This window comes from Dreissena polymorpha, chromosome 2, assembly GCF_020536995.1.
Source record: "Dreissena polymorpha isolate Duluth1 chromosome 2, UMN_Dpol_1.0, whole genome shotgun sequence".
NCBI lineage: Eukaryota > Metazoa > Mollusca > Bivalvia > Myida > Dreissenidae > Dreissena > Dreissena polymorpha.
The window spans coordinates 82,599,528-82,624,703 of NC_068356.1; the positions used below are offsets into that span (position 1 = coordinate 82,599,528).

General features: G+C 37.5%; 2 protein-coding genes across 4 annotated transcripts in view; both read left to right on the forward strand.

Moving 5' to 3' along the window:
• Positions 1–25,176, forward strand: part of LOC127867807 (trichohyalin-like) — a 291,013-nt gene that overhangs the window by 184,107 nt on the left and 81,730 nt on the right. The gene's annotated exons all lie outside the window — the stretch shown is intronic.
• LOC127867805 (uncharacterized) overlaps positions 1–25,176 on the forward strand; it is a 63,592-nt gene that overhangs the window by 24,016 nt on the left and 14,400 nt on the right. For both annotated transcript variants that reach the window (XM_052409263.1, XM_052409262.1), the window contains exons 5-12: positions 6,714–6,913; positions 7,142–7,276; positions 8,806–8,979; positions 9,399–9,599; positions 12,745–12,885; positions 17,676–17,745; positions 18,979–19,257; positions 19,590–23,266. In XM_052409263.1, the coding sequence (XP_052265223.1) occupies positions 6,714–6,913; positions 7,142–7,276; positions 8,806–8,979; positions 9,399–9,599; positions 12,745–12,885; positions 17,676–17,745; positions 18,979–19,257; positions 19,590–23,266 (4,877 nt within the window). The remainder of the gene's footprint in view (positions 1–6,713; positions 6,914–7,141; positions 7,277–8,805; positions 8,980–9,398; positions 9,600–12,744; positions 12,886–17,675; positions 17,746–18,978; positions 19,258–19,589; positions 23,267–25,176) is intronic.

A 25,176-nucleotide genomic window follows, 5' to 3' on the forward strand; every position in this document is an offset into this window, starting at 1 on the left:
TTGCGGAAAAATGGATAAAGCAGTTAAAATATAGAGAGTATGAGGGTGTGAACATGCCTGTGTGTGTAACTCTGTCCAACATGCATGACTGCAACTTCATCTTTCATCATGTAATTTTGTTTTCCCCTGAAATGTTTACCATGGAAGAGGACTTGTTATGTGTAACCCCCCTGTCCCTGCCTCAGAGGTCAGCTTGTTTGGGGTGTAAATTTGTCATCATGTAATTTTAAAATTGTTTGTCACAAATGTGCACATTTGGATAAGGTGTGGCATAAGTAACAACCTTGTCCCAGACATAAGATCAAGGGTACTATAATAGGACAAAGGTCAGGTCCAAACTGTAACTTATTTCTGGTCATGTACTTTTAAAGTAACGTAGGAAAGCTCCGAGGTCAAGGTTACACAGGTCTCATGTTGAATTTGAGACATCACAGTGCTTCTGTGTGTACATGTTCAACAAATGTTCTGTATGTGCAGATGGATGGCTTTTCATCTTGATATTCTGTCTCCCTAACTCAAAGGCCAATGTCACACTTAAAGGTCAAACATCAAATTTTGGCATTATACAATTTGCCTGTAACTTTGTCATAGTTTAAAAAAAATAATTTCGACAAAATGTTCACGTTAAGAATGAGTGTGACATACATGCTCTGTGCCTCTTTTACAAAGCCAAAGGTCATTTTTGAGATCAAATGTCAAACATGTGCATGTTGCAATCTGAATAATAATTCTAAGCATGATGGACAATGAGGTTGACATGTTGCAGACAGGTGTCTAGCAAGTATTAAAGAAAGGAACAGTAACAGTGTGTGAAATTGAAGTTCTTTCAATCTAACATATCTTGCTGAAGGTCACACATAATTTTTAGCTCTGCTGTTTTCGGAGTAAACCCAAGGTATTGTCATAGCCAGCTCGTCATGTCGTCCGTGTCGTGCTAAAACCTTTACATTGGCTCTAAAATCAAAGTGCTTCCACCTACAACTTTGAAACTTCATATGTAGATGCACCTTGATGAGTTCTACACGCCACACCCATTTTAAGGTCACTAAGTCAAAAGTCAAGGTCACTGTGACCTCTAAAAAAAAAAAATCTGACAAGCTTTCATTTATTCAAAACTGCACCCGCAGCCGAGCGTTGGCACCCATTATGCGGTGCTCTTGTTTTAGCTTTTCATAATGTTGTTTTCAAGCCATCAATCTTTTTATGCTATCAGCATGAGTTTGCCTCTTAAAATTTTCCCCCTTTGCCAAATACCGATTTCAAAGATAGTTTTTGTCTATTGCGTTTTGTGATGCATCTACCAATGATTTCATTTTTTAAAAATTGTATCACACTGTTTGCGTAGATCATAATCCTGCCTATTACTTTCATGGACATTAATCATCTTAATAGTTCCACAGTTGAATTCCTTGGAATTCAGTTTTCAGACATTTCATTCATACTTCCTGTCAAACCTCTCATATCCATATGGCCACCCGGTGTGGCTCCAATCCTGACTCTAGTTCAATGTGGGGCTTGTTGGTGGAATAGCCCCAGGTGTTAGGCTTCTGTTTTGTGTCTTGGTTGGTATGTGTGTGGAGCAGACTGATTCAAATGTGTGGTATGTACTACAGTAATGTTGTACTGTGTTTATAATGAAATACTTTTTGCACTTTAAAAACCTTGGTATGTACTACCGTAACTTTGTACTGTCTTTGTTTTGGAAGATTGTACTTACGCACTGTTGATTCCTTTCCTTTCTTCTTGGCTAATTTTGACTTGACTGTCAATGAGTACACCTGATTTAAAAACTCAACATTAAATGAGTACACTTTTAACAACTGCCTATACGCTATGGGAATTATTCTCATGCTTTCTCGAGGCCTGCATTCACCAACTTATTCTTACACTTTAGTCTAAAACTTAAGAATATGAGACGCGTTCTGATAAAACAGGGCTTAATGCATGTGCGTAAAGTGTCATCCCAGATTAGCCTGTGCAGTCTGCACAAGCTAATCAGGGACGACACTTTCCGCTTTTATGGTATTTTTCGTTTAAAAGAAGTATCTTCTACATGAAAATCTAATTAAGGCGGAAAGTTAAGTCCCTGATTAGCCTGTGCAGACTGCACAGGCTAATCTGGGATGATACTTTACACACATACATAAAGCCCAGTTTTCTCAGAACGCGACTCATATATATAGGATCTGACACGAGTTGTCATATCATACCATATTTATTAAACAAGTTCAGGAATTTGTTAGTAAGCGAGTGTCAGATCTTTTTTATCACATGCTTTTAAATGACAAATAAATATTTCCGCAAACATAATGATAAATCCCGAATGTTGTTTATATTTTGTTACATCATTTGATGTTGCAATGTCATTTCAGCAAAATAACAAAATGCGATTGGTCAATCGAACGAAAAATAAGCCAATGAAAACGATTTAAAAGTTTATTACACATGTGTAAGATAAAAATATTTGTTATGGTTATATTACATGGGAAACAGGGTATTGCATGTGATAAATTTGAAACTGTTTTGCTCTGAAACATAATACTTTTCAATATGAAACACAATTCAATACCTCTAAATAAGCAATATATAACAATTCATGTATGACATAAGCAAAATTTATAGTTTGAATATATGCCTGTTTATATTCAAAGGCAGAATTTGTTTTGTTTGGTCCTAAATATATTTAATTCTTAAGTCTTAGAATGAATGGCTGGTCAAGTGTCTGATTTCTTTCCAAGAGTAACTATACAGATCCAAATCTCAATGGGGTCTTCAGCTTCTTAAGTATTTTCTGGCTCTCTTTTGATCAAGTGTCCATAACATTCTAAGATTTCCTTCAAGAGTTATTGCCCTTGTTTTTGAACAGAAATGTTAGTCATCCATACCAGTGTTATTATATCCCAATACTCTTATGATTTGAGCAGCGTTCGGGGAAAACCAGGCATGATGTGTAAAAGTTGTCCAAGTTTAACTTGTAGAATCTTCACAGGCTAATCAGGGATGACACTTTCTGCCTTGAATGGATTTCATTTCAACCCAAATTCCATAACAGCGCGAAGTGTCTTTCCTTAGCAGGGCTCATTTGTAATGGGCATTCCATTCAGGAATTTTCTTGAAATTTCATTCATGATGCATAACCATGCAATGATGTAACCAGTAAAATGTTGTTTGTTTGAACTTTAAATGATTACTGTAAGAAAAATGTGAATGTAAGAATGACCAGAAACAGCACTTGCCCAGGATCACATGCTGAATTTCACACTGAAGTTGAATAATGAATTCAATTATAAGCAGGAATGGATCTGGCAGCCTGTGTGGTGGAGGATGTCCAAGAATTGGGTCAGGGTTTCAACAAGACACTCGCAGATACTTTAATTTTCGTATAATTTATGCAATAATATTTGTGCACTCTACCTTGATCTGTTGTTGAGACTATGATACAGTACAGTGTGTAGTTTTGGGGAAATTCATGGTTGGTTAAATATGTGCCAAACACTTTATTTAGGTTACAAAAAATATTAACCAGTTAACCTTTTTTCGTAGCCGGTTATTAACCGGTTAACTGAAACGCCTTAAGTAGTTAAAATGATTTAGAGTTCGTAAAAATGTCATACCGCTCGAACTGCTCTTTAGAAACAAAAGTAATTTCAAATTTGCAATCGCTTGTGTCGATAACATGCAAGTTTCGTAATGAAATATATTATAAATGTATTGTCCACTACCGGTGAAACCGGAGGGGACTTAAGGTTTGCACTCCGTCTGTCTGTCAGTCTGTCAGTCAGTCAGTCAGTCAGTCAGTCCGTCACACTTTTCTGGATCCTGCAATAACTTTAAAAGTACTTAATATTTTTTCATGAAACTTGAAACATGGATAGATGGCAATATGGAGATTATGCACGTCATTTTTTTTGTGCCTACGTCAACAATTCTCGTTGCTATGGCAACAAGTATAAAAAATATTAATTTTTTTACTGACAATGGTGGAGTTTCACCGGTAGGGGACCATATTGCTTGGCAATCTCTTGTTTTAGTACTTTTGTTAATGTATGCTATTTATTTTATCTATTTTTCATGCGTAAATGTATAGGAGTAAAAAAATTAAAGAACTACACAATGTTCATTTTCACGTATTATTGAATTATTTTTGGTTGGGCCACTTATATTACGTTTGCGTCTTATCGCTCACAAACATGGTGTGTTCCTTTGTTCATTCTGTTTTAAGTTTTGAAACTAAAATGTTTTTCGCCTTTCAATTCGAGGTATGTGTGTTCAACGAATCCGCATCTGTTCTTATTCGATAATTGCATATTTTGTTGTTTGCATTTTTGCGTTTGTAGCCGAAGTACTATCGTTTGAGTTTCATTACGATACGATTAAAAAAAATGTGGGTAAAAAAAAGGACAAGAATGCAAATTAAATTACTTTTTAACAAAATGTAAGTTTAATATTTAATATAATCAGTACATTTATTTAATAGCGAAGTAACTAAGTATTATGATCTCAAAAACTGATAGTTACGTATGTTTGTTAACGTACCATAGCACGCAAATTTTAAGGAATTACAAAAATACTCAATTTAACGGTTTTATATTTTTAATATTTTTAATTGATGTTTAATTATTTAATAAGTTAATAATTTGCTTTCTTAAATAAAACTTGCATCGGACGGTAATGGTGGAATTGTTGGACGTAAATTATGATAATGATATTAATTTTTGATAAACAAACACGATGTTAACTCAGTCAAGATTTTAAATACAAATGCAATTCTTGATAAAATCGTTACTTAAAAACACAGTATTTTCGCAAGCAATCAGTATTGGATATTGGTTAACAAAATATCAAAATAAGCCGTCCCATGTCTCAACTGTTTTTTATCGCGAGTTCATTAAACGTGTCAATTACGTCTTCGCTAATAGCTCCCACTCACCGCAGTTTGCTAGTTCAATTTTAGTGAGTCAATAAAACAATAGTGTCAGTTATCAAAACGTACCCCCTCTTTGTTATCACAAAGGTATTGATTAATTGCTTTATTACTTTGATTGTTGACACGTTATTTATTACCGTCGATGGTTCTGCATGTTGTTCTTACTAGTCGTCAGCGCAAGTTGGCAGTATGTCACGCGAAAAAAGTAAAATCGTACAAATTATTCCATGAAAAAAAAACCTTTTTTTCCAGGTTAACTATTTCTCGAAATGTAACTGGTTAACTGGTCGTTTCGTTAGGTTAACCGGTTAACCTCTTGCATCCCTATTTTTATTCACTTACAATTTAGAAATGGTTCTATTATATCTAGGTATGCAAAGTCTACATACTTTGATGAGTATTTTTGAAATTGTTTGATTGCATTTTTTTACATTTATTGGGAATTTTTCAATCTCTATTTATTGGAAATTTTTAAAATTGAGATTTATTGGGATTTTTTTATTGGAAATTTATAGCAGTGGACATGACATTGGGCAATTAAAACATACATGTACAATAGATTATTTGTACATGACTGATTGTATAGATTTAGTTTTTAATCAGTAAACAGAAAATTGTGAAAAAAAATATATGTATATTTAAGATCATTTATATGTTTTTATAATTAGATGTTGTAATATGAATATCAGGGTTTTTTATCTGATTTTGGGGAAAGGGCCTGGCCTTTTTTGAGGGGAAAAAAATCACGCGAATCGCCGGATTTTGGGGGAAAAAATCACACGAAAGCATATTTTACTGTTTTTAAAACAAATTAAAGGAAACAGAAAATTTAATAATGCAATATTTTTCTATTTTCTTCACTGGATTAGGTTAACTTATATATTTAAAGGTTAAAAAAAAAAAAAATTGAGAGGAAAATGAAATCTAGGGGAAAATTTGCCAGCTGAGGGGAACAAAAAATCGGAGGGGAAAGGGCCGATTTTCCGCGGGTCACAAAGAAGGGAAAAAAACCTGATTATACTTGTAGCACTTAATTTTTTAACCCTTTGCATGCTGGGAAATTTGTTTTCTGCTAAAATTTTGTCTTCTGAATTTCTAAATTTAGCTTTTTCTTCAATTTGTATTCCAAGAATACTATCAGAATAGCAAACAGTTTGGATCCTGATGAGACGCCATGTTTTGTTGCGTCTCATCTGGATCCAAACTGTTTGCAAAGGCCTTCAAAATTCGGTTCCAGCACTGAAAGAGTTAAAATTAAACTTGTGTTTGTTGTATGTAATTCATAGTGAATCTTCCTTTAGAAATACATTTAATGATTTTTGACAAATGACCTTTTTAAGCTGTGCCTTATAATTTGACCAAAAAAAAGAATCCTTTTGAAAATAGAAAGCATATTACTGATACCAAGATGGGATGATTGTTGAATTCTCTCTTAATGTGACAGTTTAAAAAATAATCATTTTGTATAGTTGTGTAAGCCTTAACATTTTATTTTCAATCTCATAAATGATTAACCCTGTCCAAACAGCATAAAACCAGAACAGCCTGCAGGTAACTCGCATTCTCTTCAGGTTTTAGGCTGTTTGCTGCTCATAAGTATCTAAAGGTTGGAATTGAAGCATTACAAACCTTAATTTAGTAAGAAAGGTATTTAATTAAATGAAACGTTCTTAGGGACTACAAATGTGTCAAAATACGTATCTTAGTGGTAAAGGGTTAAAAACGTATCTAAGTGGTAAAATTGTATCATACCCAAGGCTGTCATTTTTCACATGTTTTTTTCCAGCGTGTAAGCGACTGTGTCATTTAAAGTGCGCTGCCGAACCAAACTGTGGTACATTCCTAGACAGCTCCATATACTCTCCAAAAGCTGAAGGAGTGTTCTCCAGAAAACGCCCCGCAGAAAAACCTGCTGATATGAATCTCCAGGCATTTGTCGCAGATCATGATTGTAGCCCCATGCAGTCCTGCAAGTTTGTCAGAAAGGTAAACTGAGTGGGAAGAACTATCATGGATTTCACAAGTTATTAATGGGTTGTATGAATGTTCAAGGCAAAAGTATATGGCTTATTAATATTCATGAAAGCCAACAAATGACAGCAAATTAAATGTAATGATCAGAAAATATTCAAATGAGTTTTTGATGTTGGGAAACCCCTAACTTTGACGGTAGAAAGGCTGGCAGTGTATTAAACTTTCTTAAATGTTGTTTAGGAAACACCTAAACGCCATAACGGAAAAAGACCATTCCAGAGGCTTGACATACACAAGCAGAATGGAGGCATCGAGTTCACAGAAAGGGCTTACAGCCTGGATGAAGAACTGCCACATGACAGCACCATTGACAAGGTAGGGTAGCAGTGGTTGAATTTAAACAATGCCATAAGACCATCATTGTAAAATATTGAGCATGAAGGTATGCATATAAAATACTAGATTAGTGTGTTAAGTGGAGGAGAGATCACTGAAACCATAAGACTAGGCAAATAAACTGACCTGTATTAGAAACTTACTTGAAGCTCTATTTATTATGCTCCCCCAAAATTTATTTTTGGGGGAGCATATAGTCGCCGCTTTGTCTGTCCATGTGTGCGTCTGTCTGTCTGTCTGTCAGTCTGTCCGTCCGTCCGTGCACAATTTTTGTCCGGGCTATTTCTCAGCAACTAATGACCGGAATTCAATGAAACTTTATGGGAAGCTTCACTACCAAGAGGAGATGTGCATATGATCAGCGGGTTCTGGTCGGATGATTTTTCACAGAGTTATGGCCCTTTGAAATTTTCTATACAAAATTCTTGTCCCCCCAACTACTGTGCCCTCAAGACGTTTCCATTTATCTGAATATATAGTGCAATATTGTGACAAAAAAAAACTTTGGGGAGCATCACCCGTCTCCGACGGTTTCTTGTTAAATAATTTTTAACCAGGTTTTCCGAAGGTTATTAGATTGGCGAATGCGGGCGGGCTGGCTGGCTGGCGGGCAAGCGGAACAAGCTTGTCCGGGCCATAACTATGTCGTTCATTGTCAGATTTTAAAATCATTTGGCACATTTGTTCACCATCATTGGACGGTGTGTCGCGCGAATAATTACGTCGATATCTCCAAGGTCAAGGTCACACTTTGAGTTCAAAGGTCAAAAATGGCCATAAATGAGCTTGTCCTGGCCATAACTATGTCATTCATTGTGAGATTTTAAAATAATTTGGCACATTTGTTCACCATCATAGGACGGTGTGTCGCACGAAAGAATCACGTCAATATCTCCAATGTCAAGGTCGCCACAACTAAAAATAGATTTAAAAAAAAAAATACAAAGGGGGTTAATTTTGTTTGTTCATTTCAAAAGTTCAGTTTGAGTTTTCTCCCTTTATCAGAATTTTTTCACAATGAAAACCTGGTTTTGTGACAATTTTGTCCCTTGTCTGAAAATGTTCTGTCTTTATTTTGAAAATGAACTAACGAAAAAGCACGCAAAAAGTTACACAACAAATGATGTAATAAAATAAACAAAATGATGTCATTCTGCGGGTGTTAGCATTATCCCTGCACTGCTAAATACTGCAAAATTATTGAAAGAAGTAAAAATTCAACAATGTATGGCATATGATGGTTTTAATTACTGCTGTTATCATGGATATTTCTACAACTATTTACCTTGACGACTTGTACAATAATTTTGCCAGGATTATTAATAATTTTTATTATGTAAACCTTGTAAACTGAGAGCTAAACAACTTTAAAAAAAAATCACATGCTTCTTTGCTGCTTAAAAGCTTAATATACAAATGTACAAAACATATACGGAACAGATATTTCATTTGGACTTAAGAAATTAATGCTCTTTTTTTTTATATGTTAATTTGTGATTTTTATACAGAAGCAAATCGTTGACAGTGGACTTAGTGGTGAGCTCCAAAAGTCACATAAAAAACAAGGCATCTTCAGCTTAAGAGAAAACATTGTAAAGAGATGTCGGTCTATCAAGAAAAAGGTGAAGAATATAAGGGACAAGTCGTTTTCTAGTGAAGAAAAGCCCTCAATGGAGGAAGAGGTATGTGCTGACAAAGTGTGTATATGATAATCAAACCTAATAAATGCATCCAGCCATCCACCTTATAATTGCTGAATATAATATTATTCACATGGTAAAGTTATTTATTGACAAATACAATTTACACAATTTCAATTTAATATTTACATATTAAAGATTACCAAATGGGAAAGGAAATCAATTCTGTATCTGTGAAAAAGGGAAAACCATTTCAAAAAGTGTTTAAAAAACTATTGAAATCCAAATAACATTATCAAGCTGTGAAATAGCAACAAAAGACATTTCAAAAACCTAAAAAACTCATTCTTAAAGCAGTATTAAATGATACAGAATGTTGCAAGAATAGGTAAAACTAAAATTTGACAATTATCCTAAATCAGACAATTGACATGTTTATTTTCTTTCTATAATATCCGCAGCCCAGCAGCCAGTGCACATCTAGAAGCTCAGCCGACCCAGATGCGCAGGCCAGTGACGATCGCGAGGCCTGGGCTAGGAGTCCTGTGCGCACCCGACTGCGAACCAGGCAGCTTGAACTGCGCAGAGAATCCATGAGAGCCAAAATACTGGGGAAGAAAAGATTGGAACGCAACCCAGAAAACTCGACTTGGCCCACTTTTGTATGTTTGAACTTCTGTTGCTAAGTTATGTTTCAATATATATTCATGAAATTAAAGCAGTAATGTTTAGATATAATATTCCATATATAATGGTTAAAAAAGTCCTAGTTTCTTACTCATTTGATTTTTAGCTCATATATTTTTTGAAAAAAAAGAAGAGCTATTGTCATCACCTCAGCGTCGGCGTCCGGTTAAGATTTGTGTTTAGGTCCACTTTTCTCATAAAGTATCAAAGCTATTGCATTCAAACTTGGTACACTTACTTACTATCAGAGGGGACTGGGCAGGCAAAGTTAGATAACTCTGGCATGCATTTTGACAGAATTATGTGCCCTTTTTATACTTAGAAAATTGAAAATTTGGTTAAGTTTTGTGTTTAGGTCCACTTTATTCCTAAAGTATCAAAGCTATTGCTTTCATACTTGGGACACTTACTAACTATCATAAGGGGACTGTGCAGGCAAAGTTATGTAACTCTGACTGGCATTTTGACAGAATTATGGCCCCTTTATACTTAGAAAATTGAAAATTTTGTTAAGTTTTGTGTTTTGGTCCACTTTACTCCTAAAGTATCATAGCTATTGCATTCAGACTTGGAACACTCGCAAACTATCATAAGGGGACTGTACACGACAAGTTGCATAACCCCCCTTCCCCCCCCCCAAAAAAAAGTAATTTTTATTTTATGCCCCCCGGATCGAAAGATCGGGGGGTATATTGTTTTTGGCCTGTCTGTCATTGTGTGTGTCCCAAAACTTTAACCTTGGTTAAAGTTTGATAACTTTTTTAATATTACAGATAGCAACTTGATATTTGGCATGTATGTGTATCTCATGGAGCTGCACATTTTGAGTGGTGAATAGTCTAGGTCAAGGTCATCCTTCAAGGTCAAATGTCAAATATCATTGTATTTTTCTTTCCTAAAACTTTTAACCTTGAAGTTTGGTCATAACTTTTTGAATATTGAAGATAGCAACTTGATATTTGGCATGCATGTGTATCTCACGGAGCTGCACATTTTGATTGGTGAAAGGTCAAGGTCATCCTTCAAGGTCAAAGGTCAAATTTATGGCTTCAAAGTGGCCCAATAGGGGGCATTGTGTTTCTGACAAACACATCTCTTGTTTATTTTATTTTTATTTTTGAAAGATCATCCTATAAATGACCACACCCTTACACTATACCACCCCAGCCCCCCCCCCCCCCCAATTTTTTTTTTTGAAACATGGTTGAAAAACAAAAATATATATTTTTATTATTTTATTTTTTAAAAACTGTCCAATTATCCCACCCAAGAATCCCCCCCCCCAAATTTTTTTTTTTTTTTTTTTTCATTTTTAGCTCTACTGGCCAAAGGCCAGAAGAGCTTATGGGATGGTGTGGTTTTCGTCCGTCGGTGTGTGTTAGACTTTTTCTTGTTTACGCGATAAAGTCCACAGTTTTCATCCGATTCTTTTCAAACTTGTTCAGTGTCTTTATATTAATGAGGACTCAAACCCTTTTGAAAATGGGTTACATCAGAGTAAAAAGTAAAGAATGATCTCCCCTTGAATTTGAGAAAATTGTTATATAAGGCTTGTTTACGCAATAAAGTCCACAGTTTTCATCCAATTATTTCCCAACTTGCACAGTGTCTTTATCTGAATGATGATAAAACCCTATTGAAAATGAGCAATATCGAAGTTTTAAGTCCAGAATTATCTCCCCTTGAATTTGAGAAAAAAAATGAAAATTCAGTTTTTTTATGTGATAAAAGTCCATAATGTTCATCCAATTCTTGGCAAACTTGCACAGTCCCTTGACATATTGCTTTCATATTTTGCAAACTTCTTTACCAACATGACCCCAATCTATAAACAAGAGCAGACAACTGTTTCAAGCATTTTGTAAGAATTATGGCCCTTTTTCCATTTACAATATGCATATTACTTTAGTTACATTGCCATAACTTTATTTATGATCAGATTTTATGAATACTTTCACAAAACAACACTTACCTGAATACCACAATGGATTCCACCCAAACAATACCCCACGCCCCAACTCAGAATCCCTGCCCCCCCCCCTCTCCCCCCCCCGCCAATTATTATTATTATTTATTTTTTTTATTTATGAAAGGTCATCTAATAAATGACCACACCCCACATTATACACCCTCTCAACCCCCCCTTTTACCCCACCCTCCAATTTTTTTTATTTTTTTCCTTTTTTTATCAATGGATTCCACCCAAACAATACCCCACGCCCCAACACAGAATCCTTATCCCACCCCCCCACCCCCGAATATATATATTTTTTTTTTCTTTGAAAGATCGTCTAATAAATTATTGAATATGAACAATTTCCCCATGATGGCTTACGTTATACTGTCAAGCAGTCGAATAGTCAAGCGCGCTGTCCTCTGACAGCTCTTGTTTAAAAAGAGCAATATCGAAGCAATAAGTCCAGAATGACTTCCCCTTGAATATGAGAAAAAATTTGAAATCCCGCTTATTTACGCAATTAATTCCACAGTTTTCATCCAATTATTTCCAAATTTGCACAGTATCTTTATATCAATGAGGACTTGAACCCTATTGAATATGAGCAGTATCGGAGAAATAAGTACACAATAATCTCCTCTTGAATTTGAGAAAATTCTCCTTGTTTGCGCGATCAAGTACACAGTTTCCATCTTATTCTTTCCAAACTTGCACAGTGTTTATAGCAGTAGAGCGATTCAGGACCTCATGGGCCTCTTATTATTTCTTATTTTTGGAAGATAATGTAATTATTGACCACACCCCAACACTATACACCCCTCTCCACCCCACCCCTCCATCTTTTTTTATTGAAGTATTGAGATAGGTCCCTTCACCTTTAAACAGATAAATAGATGAGCGGTCTGCACCCGCAAGGCGGTGCTCTTGTTAGTTATGTTCTCAAAAATAAGGTCCATTACTCTCAAACATTGAGACTGTAAAAGCTGGGAAAAGAGAACTATTTATTGTTTATATCTCAATAATAGTTACGGTCTAAGATGACTGTATCCTTAGTTAAATTTCTCCGCAATGAGTAAGAAAACTCTAACGCTGTTGCTGGATACATATCTTCAAACAATTTAAGACAAAGAAAAAAAAGGATAAAATCTCATTTTTGTGGACAGAGGAAATCTGGGCGACCTCTCCCTGCCTTTGATAAAGCTCTGGATGGGATCTGTGACAGATTGGAGGTGGTGGAGCAGCGAGTCTGCAAGCTGGAGACCAGCATACCTCTGGAGATTGCAGAGTGGAGGAAGTTGCAGAAGGTAAATAATTAGATCAGCGGATTTCCACGGATTATACATTCGCAGGGCTCATTTCTGAGATTTTTGTAAAGTTGTTGAAAAAAATAGAACTGAGGGGAGTATGACGGATTCCACAGGAGATTTCATAAGCGGCTAGAAAAAGTCCAATTTAAAAATCTCTTAATATTGTATTGGCAGCATTATCCGCATAGTGAAGTAGTACAATTTTATAAAAGGCCATGTCTAATTTAAAATGGCTACAAAAAATGAAGATATAATTCTTAAAGCAATGCCAGTTTCTGAATGGTCAAGGCACATAGACTATCCCGGGAAGGCAAAATAGTTCTTCTTTAATGCTATAAGCTTTTATGAGTACATTCCGGAGGGAGTACGATTTTTCCAATTATCCTTAGGTTAAGTTCCATAAATTGACACTAAAAATCTGCTGACCATATTGAGAAAGAAAAGATCGCCAGCAATGTTTACAAGGATCGAGAAACAAAATTACAAACAGTAAGGACTTCACCATGATGAATACAGTATACTGTTTAATTGGCATCTTTAGTATGAGAGGTAAATGAAAGGTTTTTAGAGATAAGGTGCAATTATTTGTATGTCTGTTTTGAGAGGTTTGGCACTTCATTATGGATATCATGTTGCCCATTACATGTCAACAGAATGTTCATTCCCTCTGACTACTCATATCCCTGATAAGGAATATTTTGGTTTTGGTGGGCTGGATTTGTACAGGTCTGTAAAAATAATGCAAAAGGGGTTCTATTTGGGAAAATGATGTAATCCTGATATTTCCTATTTTATTGTGGAAAAATTGTGGAAAATTCGAAAATCATCATTAAGCTGTAGTGAATAAGCCTCGTCAAGAGAAAACTTGGCTCAATGCATGTAGGTCCAAGATTAGACTGAGAAAACTGGGCTCAATGCATGTAGGTCCAAGATTAGCCTGTGCTTTAAAACTGGGCTAAATGCAGGTAGGTCCATGATTAGCCTGTAGGAAAACTGGGCTCACTGCATGTAGGTCCAAGATTAGCCTGAGAAAACTGGGCTCAATGCATGTAGGTCCAAGATTAGCCTGTAGGAAAACTGGGCTCAATGCATGTAGGTCCATGATTAGCCTGTAGGAAAACTGGGCTCAATGCATGTAGGTCCAAGATTAGCCTGAGAAAACTGGGCTCAATGCATGTAGGTTCACGATTAGCCTGAGAAAACTGGGCTCAATGCATGTAGGTTCACGATTAGCCTGAGAAAACTGGGCTCAATGCATGTAGGTCCAAGATTAGCCTGTAGGAAAACTGGGCTCAATGCATGTAGGTCCAAGATTAGCCTGAAAAAACTGGGCTCAATGCATGTAGGTTCACGATTAGCCTGAAAAAACTGGGCTCAATGCATGTAGATCCAAGATTAGCCTGTTAGAAAACTGGGCTCAATGCATGTAGGTCTAAGATTAGCCGGAGAAAACTGGGCTCAATGCATGTAGGTTCACGATTAGCCTGAAAAAACTGGGCTCAATGCATGTAGGTTCACGATTAGCCTGAAAAAACTGGGCTCAATGCATGTAGATCCAAGATTAGCCTGTTAGAAAACTGGGCTCAATGCATGTAGGTCTAAGATTAGCCGGAGAAAACTGGGCTCAATGCAGGTAGGTGCAAAATAAGCCTGAAACAAGAGATGTGTTCGTCAGAAACACAATGCCCCCTATTGCGCTGCTTTGAAATAAAATGTCAATGTATCATTTGGCAGGTTTAGAAATTATCTCCCTTTTAAAGCTTATTACTTCTCTTGGATTGTATTTTTTGACTTTTGACCTTGAAGGATGAACTTGACCTATCACCACTCAAAATGTGCAGCTTCATGAGATACACATGCATGCCAAATATCAAGTTGCTATCTTCAATATTGCAAAAGTTATGGCCAATGTTCAAATTTTCAGAAGGACGGACAGACTGACTGACTGACTGACCGACAGTTCAACTGCTTTATGCCACCCTACCAGGGGCATAAAAACTGGGCTCAATGCGTGTAGGTCAAAGATAAGACTGGGAAAGCTGGGCTCAATGCATGTAAGTCCAAGATTAGCCTGAGAAAACTAGGCTCAATGCATGTAGGTCCAAGATTAGACTGACAAAACTGGGCTCAATGCATGTAGGTCCAAGATTAGACTGACAAAACTGGGCTCAATGCATGTAGGTCCAAGATTAGACTGACAAAACTGGGCTCAATGCATGTTGGTCAAAGATTAGACTGACAAAACTGGGCTCAATGCATGTAGGTCCAAGATTAGCCTGTTCTTGAAAACTGGGCTCAATGCATGTAGGTCCAAGTTTAGCCTGTGCTTGAAAACTGGGCTCAATGCATGTAGGTCCAAGATCACCCTGTGCTTGAAAACTGGGCTCAATGCATGTAGGTACAAGATTAGCATATGCTTGAAAACTGGGCTCAATGCATGTAGGTCCAAGATTAGCCTGTGCTTGAAAACTGGGCTCAATGCATGTAGGTCCAAGATTAGCCTGTGCTTGAAAACTGGGCTCAATGCATGTAGGTCCAAGATTAGCCTGTTCTTGAAAACTGGGCTCAATGCATGAAGGTCCAAGATTAGCCTGTGCTTGAAAACTGGGCTCAATGCATGTAGGTCCAAGATAAGACTGTGCTTGAAAACTGGGCTCAATGCATTTAGGTCCAAGATTAGCCTGTGCTTGAAAACTGGGCTCAATGCATGTAGGTCCAAGATTAGCCTGTGCTTGAAAACTGGGCTCTATGCATGTATGTCCAAGATTAGCCTGTGCTTGAAAACTGGGCTCAATGCATGTAGGTCCAAGATTAGCCTGTGCTTGAAAACTGGGCTCAATGCATGTAGATCCAAGATTAGCCTGTGCCTTACTGGACTCAATGCATGTATGTCCAAGATTAGCTTGTGCTTGAAAACTGGGCTCAATGCATGTAGGTCCAAGATTAGACTGTGTTTGAAAACTGGGCTCAATTCATGTAGGTCTAAGATTAGACTGTGCTTGAAAACTGGGCTCAATGCATGTAGGTCCAAGATTAGCCTGTTCTTGAAAACTGGGCTCAATGCATGTAGGTCCAAGATTAGACTGTGCTTGAAAACTGGGCTCAATGCATGTAGGTCCAAGATTAGCCTGTTCTTGAAAACTGGGCTCAATGCATGTAGGTCCAAGATTAGCCTGTGCTTGAAAACTGGGCTCAATGCATGTAGGTCCAAGATTAGCCTGTGCTTGAAAACTGGGCTTAATGCATGTAGGTCCAAGATTAGCCTGTGTTTGAAAACTGGGCTCAATGCATGTAGGCCCAAGATTAGCCTGTGCTTGAAAACTAGGATCAATGCATGAAGGTCCAAAATTAGCCTGTGCTTTACTGTGTTCAATGCATGTAGGTCCAAGATTAGCCTGTGCTTGAAAACTGGGCTCAATGCATGTAGGTCCAAGATCACCCTGTGCTTGAAAACTGGGCTCAATGCATGTAGGTCCAAGATTAGCCTGTGCTTGAAAACTGGGCTCAATGCATGTAGGTCCAAGATTAGCCTGTGCTTTACTGGGCTCAATGCATGTAGGTCCAAGATTAGCCTGTGCTTGAAAACTGGGCTCAATGCATGTAGGTCCAAGATTAGCCTGTGCTTTACTGGGCTCAATGCATGTAGGTCCAAGATTAGCCTGTGCTTGAAAACTGGGTTCAATGCATGTAGGTCCAAGGTCACCCTGTGCTTGAAAACTGGGCTCAATGCATGTAGGTCCAAGATTAGCCTGTGCTTGAAAACTGGGCTCAATGCATGTAGGCCCAAGATTAGCCTGTGCTTTACTGGGCTCAATGCATGTAGGTCCAAGATTAGCCTGTGCTTTACTGGGCTCAATGCATGTAGGTCCAAGATTAGCCTGTGCTTGAAAACTGGGTTCAATGCATGTAGGTTCAAGATTAGCATGTGCTTTACTGGGCTCAATGCATGTAGGTCCAAGATTAGCCTGAGAAAACTGGGCTCAATGCATGTAGGTCCAAGATTAGCCTGTGCTGTTTGTTAAGAGGAGACTGAAACAAATACTACCTTAAAGGCAGAAAGTGTTGTCCCTGATTAGCCTGTGCTTATCTGGGGAAACACTACGCACATGCATTATGCCCAGTATTCTCAGAAAGCAGTTCACACATGCATGTAACAGTTGAGTCTTTACGGCCATAGCCCTTCATGGTCCAAGTGAATGCCCATTAAGTGATGGCCAAGACCATGACGGCCGAAATGCAATGATCATAAAATAATTAAATTAACTAGTAGAAGGAGTGTTTTGTTTTTTACGAAAAGTTGTGTCTTTTATTAATAATTTTTCTTTAGAAATAGCATTCTATAGCTGGTGTACTAATGTATGTAAGACCTAATCAATGCCAGCTGAACATAAATATATTGTCACATGCAATAATTTTTCAACAAAAAATGATGAATGTTTATGAAATCAAATGGAAAAAAAGTTCCTTTATTTGGACAGACCCGTGTTTGGTCTCTACAAGAAAGTCTATTCTATTTCACAGATGTGAATCAAGCTTGGGTATGAAACTCATTCCACTATGGTAGTGCAATAGAGATATTGCAGACTTAAGATGCATAATATGTGTATATTAATTATTCAATATTCTCTTTCGTTTTTTGTTTTTGGGGGGGGGGGGGGGGGGGGAAGGGGGTTGCAAGTTGTTAGCATTTAACATTAGGTTGTCTTCTGCAATGGACAATGTAGATTACAACCAAGCATGCATTTGACAGGCAATTTTAGTATTTTTACTTGAATTTTTTTTTCCAGCAATTTCAGATGGAAGTGATTACTGATAATAGTAAATGCCAGGACCAGTATGCTGAAAAGACTTACAAAGGTATTTTGTTCTTTAAGCCCCTAACATTAATTTAAGTTTGTTTAGGTAACACCTGACCATTCTATAAAAAATGGATTTTGCCTCTACTTTACAGAATTATAACTTTTGAGTTTGACAGGAGTGTAATGTCAGTTTTTCTTTATATTTGTCTTAATTTGCTGTAGTATTTAACAATTGCTCATGGTTTAATGTTTTGTTTGAGTAGCATCAACTAGAAAAAATTCTTTAAAAATGGTCCTTGGTTATGTTTGAATATTAATTCAGCTAAAGTATTGATTGAGGGGTCCTGGTGGCACAGTGGATATGGTGTCCAAGCAATCATAATGTACTTGGTCAATCCCACTATGCAAACATTCTGTCACCAAGTACTGGATCTATCCAGAAACTTTAAAGGATTTCAATGAAATCTAGCGAACATTATAAAGTTTAAACTAAGTTAGTTTAAGAATCTTCAAATTGATCATTTAAGAAATACAAAATAAAAAAAGTTATCTTAAGAAAATCTATTTTTGCGTCTTGTAATACATAAACATGTAATGATAATAGCCTTTTTTCATGTCCAGTGCATATCTTCTGGACCCCATACTGCCTTTACTAAGATTTTATGACACTTTGTTCAAAAGTTGAGGACATCCAGATTATGTGTAGAAGTCTTGAGTCAGTCATGCCTTTTCAAGATGCAGGTCATACTCACAGGTCGATCATTTGAGGGTCCATTTTCTTGTCTGCTTTATAAATCCTTAATCTCCTTGAACTGTATACATGAAAAGTAAATGGCATTGAAATGTCAAACGAATCATGACTGGGGAAATTTGGAATTTTTCATGGTAATCATGACAAAAGGTTAAATTTGTATTATTGTAAATAAGTGCTCTTAAAAACTCTTAAGAAGGAAATAACAGCAGATTTGTTTAGGAATTTAAGGGACCTTAACATATTGGTGTAAACCCTTTTATGCCTAGCGTCTAGAAATAGGCCTTGACATACAGCGTAGACCCAGATGAGACGCCGCATGATTGATGCGGCGTCTCATCGGGGTCTGCACTGTTTGCTTAAAGGAATTTCTGTAAGAAATATTTTAAATATAGAATATATTTTAAATATAGAAATTAATATACTAGACATCCCTAATTTGGGAAATAAATTGATCCAATTTAGAAGGATGGTAGAGTCCATTAGGCATAAATGGATTAAACTAAAAAAGGCTAAACTTTTTGTTGAATGTATTTGCAGAGACATGTCCCAAGAGGTTGGAGGCAGAAGGACAGTTTGTGTCCACAAGTTCAGGGACCACATCAGATGAGATTTACGTAGTACCGGAATATCCCAGTATCAAAAGTTACGATCTATCAGGTCACATGATGCACAACACTGTTCACATGGGTTATGGCCTAGATAACATGATGCCAGGGAGCGATGCCATTAGTCAGAAAGAGCATTCCGTCATGTACAGTCCAATCACTTCCAATAATGATTCCATGCCCTCTGGACTGTACAACAAAAACTTGTTAAGTAAGTATGCATTTTTTATGTGAATTTGTATAAATTGTGCATTGGCCCTTTTTGACTTAGAAGCAAAGTGAAAATTACTATGTGCAATCAGCATAAAATCAGAACAGCCTGCACGTAAATCACAGGCTGTTCAGGTTTTATGCTGTTTGCTGCTCATCAGTATTTTAGAGATGGAGATGAAGCCTTTAAAACTTGAATCTATTTAGAAAGGTCTTTACTTTATTTAGATTATCTAAGGGACTAGAAACAGGTCAAATTGTGTATCTGAGTGGTGATGAGTTGAAAAATCACATCAAATTCATGTTATTAAGAACCACATGTTTCTCTTTTAGATGTTCAGTCCAGAAGACGGGGTGACGACTACATCGACCATCAGACCAGCACACCTGTCACGGCCAGAGAGATGTCCTTCCGTTCAGCCTCCAGGAACTACGAGAAAACACACCAGATTAGGCACACCAATGTCACCACAATCAGTGTTGATCATTCGTATACATCGGAATCACATGCAGAGCTTGTTGCACCAGCGAAGAGCGTGGAAAAGGAGAAAAAGTATGAATTTGAAATGGGGACAAAAGTTGGCTGCGCAGTAAAAAAGTCTGATTGCTTGGATGATGTTGATGGGCCACAAACCCATGTGTTTAGAGCAGATGAAAAATATATTTCAGAAGAATTTAAATTTGAAAATGCACCCAGGTCTCCTAAAGAAAAGGTTCTGTCCCCTGAACAGCTTGCAGTAAAAAGCTTTTTGAGTAAGCGTTCGAGTGAACAGAAAAAGCCAAATATTGTCGTCTCAAATATAACATCAAAGGTACAATCAGCTGATCTCTGCCAGAGTGCTGATACTGAGTGTCCTGATCTGCAGAGCCCTGGCATTGTTAGACAGCTGATCAGCCACTTCAATCAGTCACCACCGATAGCGTCGTCAACATTTTATGAGGGGTCACATCTGTCCCCTTCCTTCACATTTCGACATGATCCAGAAGCCAGTCACTACTCGTTTGCGAAAATAGACCATGAGGAATCCAATTCAGATCACCGACAAGAGGAAAAAGGTCCAAGCAAGAATGCCTCATCCCGTTCTGACCTTGAACATACTTTTGTGCTGCGAAATGACAGCCAGATGATTTACACAAATGCAAGTGAGGATTTGCCTGGGTACACAAGAAACCATTCATTCTTTGTTGGTTCCACGTTAGGCGCTGCTGGGCAGACCTACCTAGATGATTCTGAAAGTGAGCATCGGGAACCTGTAATCCGTATGGAAGTTAAGGCTGATATTGAGACTGATGCTCCAAGGGAGTTTGACCGTCTAGTAAAATCTTCCAAATCTGATCAAAGACCATCACCTGGTTCAGTTTCTAAGGATTGCTTGTCACTGACAAATGTCACAGAGTTAACGGGCGATTATTTCAACAGTTTTGCAGATGTAAGAGAGAATGTTGGAAAGTGTGATGCGGCAAATGTTTCAAGGTTTCAGAGAGACCAACTTAGACCAACGTCCCGGGGGAAGATTGACGAGACGGGTGATGGGCGGAAGCCTCCGTGCATTAGAAAATACAATCATTATGTGCCTGATGTGGATTTCCTGAAAGAGGCTAAGAAACGTTTGGAGACGTTCAGGAAAAAAAGGTCTGGGGAGGCTGATGCAGGAATCACACTTGAAAAGTTGCCAAGAATTCCTGTGAGCATGGATAGTGATGTGAAACCGGCGGGTGTCAATGGGATTTGTGCATATGTTGAAACGTGCTGTCTTCCAGAAAAGCATTTTGATTGCCTGACAACTGGATCGAGAGTATATTTGAAGGATGCCCATGAAAATGCTTTAGCAAAGAATAAATGTAGCCCCCAAAAAGCTCTTGATGAAGTTTCTAATTCTGGGAAAAAGATTTATGAAAATCCCGCTGAAACAAATAAGGAAACAGGAAAAAACGGCACCATAGATTGCAAACATATGGTTGACTCCACTAAAGAATTTGAAGATATTGAAAAGCAGCTTCAAGAACAATCATTAGCTTCAAAACACAGGATCAGTCTTTCTCTGACCCACTTGCCAAACATAGACTCTCTCTCTCACGAACAAAGTCATAGACAGAAATCTTTTAGCTGTACAAACAGCATTGATGGTGATGCTAGGTCGTTAATGAATGACAGCGCACGTTACCATTTTCTTAACGACAAAGGCATGATTAAGATAAGTTCCCCAAGTCTGAAACTTCTCTGTGAGGACCAAGGAAATGCACCGAGAAAACCACGATCGCGGAGGTACAATAACATAGATGAAGAGTCAGATGTTGAAGAAAGCGAAAGTGGCAGTGAAATGAGCGGGGAGTACTTTGTGGACAGCAAGTTTCACATTCCTCAGCTGAATTATGGTAAGACCTCCTCTGAAATCGGCTCTCGTCAGTCCAAAAGTGACACAGTCTACAGTGAAATGACTGAAATGACTCCATCTACTGAACTGGATGAGAATCGTCAGTTGGATCTAGAGAACCATCATTTCGAGGAAATGCTTAAGGATGTGGATGCCTATCAGAAAGATATGGACGCTGTAGTGAGCTGGATAAACAACAGATACAACGATGATGAAGATGTCGGAGAGTATGAGCATGAGCTTGAAATGTTGATGAACGAGCAGGAAGGCAGTCACAGTGTGGAAACTGATGGATTCCACAGTGTTAAAACTGAGCCTGGGAGCTCCGACCACCAGATTGGTTCCTGTTCCAACTTGCAAAGTCCCAGCGATGATTCTGTGTACTACAGTGTGCTGGGGCAGTCTCTAGAACTAAAGAATGTTGTGTCTCCAGGGAGAATGGATCAGTTTAATAATCCTGTGACAAAGATGGATGATGAACTCTGTGCTGGTTTGATGGAGACTCTTAAGAATGGCAGCGTACAAGATGTCACTGATTTTCTGAATTCAGACAGGACTATTAGCGAGCTGGAAATCAGACAGGCAACACTCTGGGCTTTAGAAAAGGAAAACTTTGAGATCACTATGCTGCTGTTAAATGATATTTGTAAACTTATATGTGCTGCTGAAGAAGACAATTGTGTAGATGTGTTTCCAGCTTATCGAGAGAGCAAACGTTGGAAGCCAATTTTCGTAATTTTGACGAAGCAGAATTTCCAAGGAGATTGGGATACTTTTATGGGTTTTCCTGTGTACAGGAGACGGTATGACCTTGTTAACTCAGAAGCTGCTATGGTGGTCAACAGTGTCTTTGTTAGAAAACACCCTTTAAAAGTGGAGGATTTTAAAACTGTAAAACGTGCATTAGATTCAGTGGACTTACATAAGCAGCATAGAAATATCACTCTTATAAATGCATGCTCTTGCAAGTCAAAGAAAAATGGTAAAGTTATCAAGAAAGGTTTGTGCATCGTTATTCACTGTTTGATAAAGGGGTTCATTCCCTTTGATGAGGAGCCCTTCCCAAAAGAGTTGTCTGGGATACCAGTAGATGTGAGGGAAGGGTATTTCAGACTCGGTGTTGGCACACCGATAGGTGAATCAAATGCCCAGGGGGACACGTCAGTAGAGGGTGAAGATACTGAACAAGATATTTCCGGAAGCTCTGGATCTCTAGGAACAAAATCAGAGACACATTCTGAATCTGAGTCAAGGTCTCAGATTTCAGGTTCTGAAACAAGGTCAAGGTCTAAAACAGAACATGTGAATTCTCAGTCCAGTTTAAGTGTGGGTGGTCAGTCTAATTCAAGGTCATGTTCAGATATTGAAGAAAAGGAGGGGGGCAAAATTCAAAGACAAATGGAGAAAAAGGCGGCCAGCAAAAATAGCAGTCCTGACAGCAAGTTCTCGGTGGACAGTTTTAAGAGATTGCCGTCACCAAGAAAACGAGTAGGAAAGGAATCGCCACAGAAGAAAACAAAGCGTGTGTTAGATGACCACAGCTATGAGACAGACTCGGACATAGGGGAGCTGGTTGCTAAGGCAATGGGACCAGGTGGTGATGTGATGTTACACAACAACAATGTCCAGTACAAGGTGGTGTTAATTCTGTTGGATGTTGTTAGTACAGCGTTACAGTTGCTGACTTTTTGAATAGTTGGGTGTTTCCTTGTTTTGTTGTAGTCAGTGATTTTGTGTCATTTTGTATGCGAAGTTATTGATGTAAACCATCCTCAATACCAAAAAAAAAGAAGAATTTTCCGCATTGTTTAAATAAAAAAATAAAGATGAACATTTTATTGGACATTATAATGAAATAATCCTCTATGTTATTAATTTTTTATGAACTATGTATCTTAATCTAAGATGGTAATGTTTAAACAATTTGGAGATATTACAAAAAAATATTAGAACTTCTGGTTATTTAATAAATGCAAATCACTAAAAATCACTGGTTTTGTTGCTCAGATTTTGTTTGTTACAGTTTCCTGTTGTTAATTAAATGTTTTTGTGTTATAGATATCTTTGTGACATTATTTTGAAATCAATACTGTAATTACTTTTTTATTGTTTCTAGATGAAATATAGGAATCTTTTACATTGCCCAAGGATGACATGTGTGTCTCATGGTGTGCCTAAACTGTTTTATTTTAAAAAATAAATTATTATAGAATATATTTGTATTAGAGATTGTGATAACATACCAATATAAATTTTTTCTACAATTGTTATACAAAAAATATATACATTTAATTTATAATTTATTATACATACTACATGTATACATGTACATGTTGTCATCAGTAATAAATATATTTCTATTCAAAACTGCTTTAGTTTTTATGCTCCCCCAAAAAATTTGGGGGGGGGGGGGGGGGGGCATATATTCGCCGCTTCGTCTGTCCGTCCGTCTGTGTGTCCGTACGTGCACAATTTTGTCCAGGCTTTTTCTCAGCAACTAATGACCGGAATTCAATGAAACTTTATGGGAAGTTTCACTACCAAGAGGAGATGTGCATATTATCAGAGGGTTCTGGTCGGATTATTTTTCACAGAGTTATGGCCCTTTGAAATTTTCCATTAACTGTACATATAGTGCAATTCTTGTCCGGGCTATTTCTCAGCAACTAATGACCGGAATTCAATGAAACTTTATGGGAAGCTTCACTACCAAGAGGAGATGTGCATATTATCAGGGGGTTCTGGTCAGATGATTTTTCACAGAGTTATGGCCCTTTGAAATTTTCCATTAACTGTACATATAGTGCAATTCTTGTCCGGGCTATTTCTCAGCAACTAATAACCGTAATTCAATGAAACTTTATGGGATGCTTCACTACCAAGAGGAGATGTGCATGTTTTCAGCGGGTTCTGGTCCGATGATTTTTCACAGAGTTATGGCCCTTTGAAATTTTCTATAAAAAAATTCTTGTCCCCCCAACTACTGTGCCCTCAAAACGTTTCCTTTTATCTGAATATATAGTGCAATATTGTGACAAAAAAAAACTTTGGGGAGCATCACCTGCCTCAGAAGGTTTCTTGTTTCCTATTAAAGGCAATCACAACCAGGTTTTATTCTTAATACAAATATAAGTGTTTAATGTTTGACTTCCTGTTCTCACATTGATGGGAAGTTTGGAACCCTTTAACAGACTTGTTCCATATATTTGGTCCATTGGAAGGTGAAGGTTATACCAATATTGACTAGGGCCAGTGAAAATTAAGTGAAACTGATTATTCACAGTTAGGATTGTGTTTGTAAAAGATTTTGTATCAAGTGTATCCGTAATTTCCAATATAACCATCCCTCTCAGAAGACTTGTTAGTTGGATTATGGGCGATATTGCAAGGAACAGAAATGCTCGGTTCCAGAAACGATCTTGCACCTATATGGGAATATGTGTAATGCTTGTCGTACATTGAATTCGTGTTCTGATAAAACTGGGCTTAATACATGTGCGTAAAGTGTCATCCCAGATTGGCCTGTGCAGTCCGCAAAGGCTAAT